The 3949-nt window shown below is 44.2% G+C and overlaps 1 protein-coding gene across 1 annotated transcript; it reads right to left on the reverse strand.

Moving 5' to 3' along the window:
- Nucleotides 1-233: 233 nt before the first annotated feature.
- Ralgdsl9 (ral guanine nucleotide dissociation stimulator like 9) lies at nucleotides 234-2434 on the reverse strand. The gene is made up of 3 exons (XM_006252729.5): nucleotides 2196-2434; nucleotides 1874-2070; nucleotides 234-975 (listed from the first exon to the last, which is right to left on the reverse strand). The coding sequence occupies exons 1-3, from the start codon at nucleotides 2370-2372 to the stop codon at nucleotides 588-590; spliced, it is 762 nt and encodes a 253-aa protein (XP_006252791.2). The 5' UTR covers nucleotides 2373-2434; the 3' UTR covers nucleotides 234-587.
- Nucleotides 2435-3949: the final 1515 nt, after the last annotated feature.

A 3949-nucleotide genomic window follows, 5' to 3' on the forward strand; every position in this document is an offset into this window, starting at 1 on the left:
AACTGAATCGTTACCACGGGGCTGAAGTGGTCCCACTCCTCAGGTTTAGGTTGAAGTTTACTGAAAGGTAATGGTGAGTGTTATTACATGTGCTTTATTAGTCATGTGGATACATCCTTTAAAAATGACTAAGATTTTACCAGTCATAATTTAAGCATGACATTTAATAATATTAAATGCTTATGTTTAACTTTTTAAAATTATTTTTGTACCATAGAAAACTTTGAGAAAAGTGAAAACAAACAATAACAATTTATTATACCAATCTTTAAACACAAAATGGAAAAGATCATGAAGAATAAAAAGATGATATCTCAGGGGAGGGAGAAGGCTGGCTGAGGGGCTGGAACTGCTGCTGGACTGAAGTGAGGGGCTGAGCACCTGGGGCAGGGGCAGTAGCACAGATACAGGGCAGGCACACAAGGTGTGACAGGGCCATTCTCTGAATAGGTAGGCCCACTGTAGCAAGTAGGAAGTTATTGAAAGATACATTGTATCTACAGACAAACTGAACACAAGTTCAACAGTTGCTATCATGTGTGCTGTCTGTGCTGCTGCTGCCACATCTGGTTGCAACTACTCATGCTTCACAGAAAGTTCTGGAGGTTTTGTGCCCTCCAGCTCTGATGCACAAGTTGGTTCTGGCTCCAGAGTGGCTCTTTTCCTGCTGTTGTACACCCATCCAATCTGTGGATCTGAGGATGTGTGTCTCCCCAGATCTGAGCCTTGCTCATCCTTGGATGGGAATCCTTGGCTTGATTGTCCTGCATGAGAGTCATGAACCTATTGACATGGACACTAAGATCTAAGTGTGCCATACACACATCAAAGTAGGCCTTTATATATTTCAGTATGAGTAGTTCCGAGGGTTCACAATAGTCTTCAGTGTTTTTGTTCATCCATGTTTCCAGGAAGCTACAGAGGGCGTTATTTATTTGTTCATCCTCTTCACAATGAGGGCTGAAGTTCGCATACCTAGAGAAGACCAGAGAGAATGTCACCTGTAAAGTCCCAGGCCCCTCACCTCAAACTGGCATTTCTGGCTGCTCTCAGAATTATGAGTTCACGTGTACACAGTCCGTGCTTTCAATGTATCTGTGCAAAGGTTGAACACGTGCATCTCTACCTAAACAACACTGTGGTCACATGGTCCCCTGTATTATGCTGCATAGATCTCCACTTTTGATACATCTCTATTGGGTATTCCAATATTTACTGAACCTCCATTACAAATGAAAGAAGTGCATTCACCAAGGCCTCAGAAATATCGATTGAAGGATAAAGTGCTATTCCAAGGTGGAGGTGACAGCAACATCCACTTTGGAGCATTGGCATTGGACAGCCCTATCACTTGGACCTAGCATGGGAGAAAAAATTTCTTAATGCATGTTACTGGGTCCTGACAATGATGTACAGAATAAATACTTAGACATACACACACACACACACACACACACACACACACACAAATACACACTCACACACGCATACACACAAAGAGAGAGAGAACAACAAAGAGAGAGAGAGACAGACAGAGAGAGACTGAGACAGAACAGAGAGAGACAGAGACAGAGAGATACAGAGAGACAGATAGAGAAAGAGAAAGAGACAGAGACAGAGAAACTGAGAGACAGAGAGACACAGAGAGAGACAGAGAGAGGCAAAGAGAGAGATAGACAGAGAGAGAGAGTGACAGAGAAAGAGACATGGAGAGCAACAGGAGAGTGACACACAGAGAGAGAGAGACAGAGACAGAGAGAGACAGAGAGAGACAGAGACACAGAGAGACAGAGAGAGAGACAGAGACAGAAACAGAAAGACCCAGGATCAACAGAAGGATGTGAAAACTGTGGGCTTTGCAATTGGCACTCACCTCAGGAACAGCTGGTCCAGTACCAGTAGGGGGGTGTCAAATCTTTGGTATATGATCGAAAAGGCAGGGACATAGAACGTGTCCCCTTCGTGCAGAGAAGGCCCCAGCTTGTTACCTAGCTTAACCACAGCCTCTGTACTAATGCTGGAGTCTCTATAGGGCTCGCTCAGGTCCTGTGCTGCAGAATCATTCTCACTCTGAGGAAAGATAAAGGCAAAAGTTTCAAAAGGTCACTGGTCTACAACATTCTGATAGGATCTACTTATTACAAATTTTCCTGAATTATTATCTGCTAAAAATGGAGAAAATCCCGAGCAGTTACCTTGTCTGTGTGCTCCTGGCTTTGACTGGTCTTGGTCGATGATCTTCCCTTTCGGGAAAATGGCCACAGGCGTCGAAGACAAGAGCGAACCCTGTGCCTCCAGACACCACCGTGGCCTTCCCTGTTGTCTTTCTTGAGGCCTGAGCCTCGAGTAGTCCGAAGACAGCAAGAGAACATCCTTCCCTCTCAACTGTCTCTGGCAAGTGAGCCTGCAGGCCTTCCTCTAACCAGTGTGTTGCCTGGTTACCAAGGTTCTGTATTGTTAGGTCATTTTGAAGAGGGTGGTTCCATCACTGTCCCTTCTTCAACAGAAATTTCCTTAAAGGCTCCCATGCCCCCTGCCATTTCCTAGGTACACAAATCAACATAGGTAGATATCAGTTTTGGAAGCTGAGTCTCTCCTTTTGAGCTGCATCTGTAACCATACTCATAAATTCAGCCCTAACTTTCCCAATTTACCATAAACAAACCCTAGGCTAATCTCCTTGCATTTACATGACCTTGTATGTGTTCTGTGTAGAATGAGATCACATGCATGCCTGTGACAGCAGCAGCCCCACAATGTCAGTGTGCCTGCCTAGGAATTGTCTTTCACAGAGTCGGTTTCTACCATGATGATCATTTTAGGGCTTAAGCCAGTAGCTTTATAGCCCTTTGTGATCCTCTGACCTAGGATCATCCAACCACTTACAAGATGGACGCTGGTCCCCTAGCACTGTTTGGTGGATTCATCCTCCATTGCTTCTTCTTTTAATTCCTGCTTGAGTCCTGGATCTGATTCTCTCCAATGGTCGGCTGTGACCTGTCATCTGCAAGAAAACTTTCTCTTTCCTTCGTATCATTTAATCCTCGTGCTTGTCAAAGCAACTGAATGAAACCTGAACAGAACACACCACACTTTCTCTGTGCCCATCATGTGTCATGTGGCAGCCATCACCTCTCTAGTTCCTAATCATTCTTCTTCCTCTATCCCATCTCTTCCGTTATACTCTGTTTCCTTTTTCTGCTCTGCTCAGTAACATTTGCTCCGAAGTCATTCACTCTTTATCCCCTGGTCATCTCCCGCTTTCCAACACAGTGTCTGGGTCACAGTTTAAGAAGCCAGTGATGTGAGGGGTAAACACCAAGTGCATGAGATCAGAATTCCCTGCTACTCCACAGTGGTGGGCGGTGTTACAGTTAATTACTATGTTGTCTCCCTTGCCAAATGGAGTAGAGTTGAGTTCATTGCTCCTGTACTCTTCCCTCTGATGTTTACTTAGTTTCTTTTGTTTCAATTCCCAGAAGTTGTTCCCGATCTCTTGCATGTTCATATGCATGTGCATGGTTATGCCTCAGGGTACATGTGAGGAGGGCATTGCATGATAGCTTTGTTATATGTGTTAGATGTATCTGTGCATGTTCATCTGAGAAAGTACATGGGAGTGCTTCCCTGCATACATTCTAGTAAACATTTGCATCTGGGGGTGTTTGTACAGGTGTTTTTTCCTTTTTGGGGGGAGTGTGTGTGTGTGTGTGTGTGTGTGTGTGTGTGTGTGTGTGTGTTGTGTATGTGAGTTTTGGTAGAATGTAACATTCTTTATGTGTTAAGGGCAAAGTTAGAATTCCTTAAAATGACTTGGTACAGAAATAACCCTGGGAACTAACTCTCTCTTCAAAGGAACCTAGGTCCACATCATGGTCTTGATCTGTGTCCTCTGGTGAGACAAAATAAAACACAATAGAGGAACGCTAAGACTCTTCATGGCTCTGTT

This window comes from Rattus norvegicus, chromosome 16, assembly GCF_036323735.1.
Source record: "Rattus norvegicus strain BN/NHsdMcwi chromosome 16, GRCr8, whole genome shotgun sequence".
Taxonomy (NCBI): domain Eukaryota; kingdom Metazoa; phylum Chordata; class Mammalia; order Rodentia; family Muridae; genus Rattus; species Rattus norvegicus.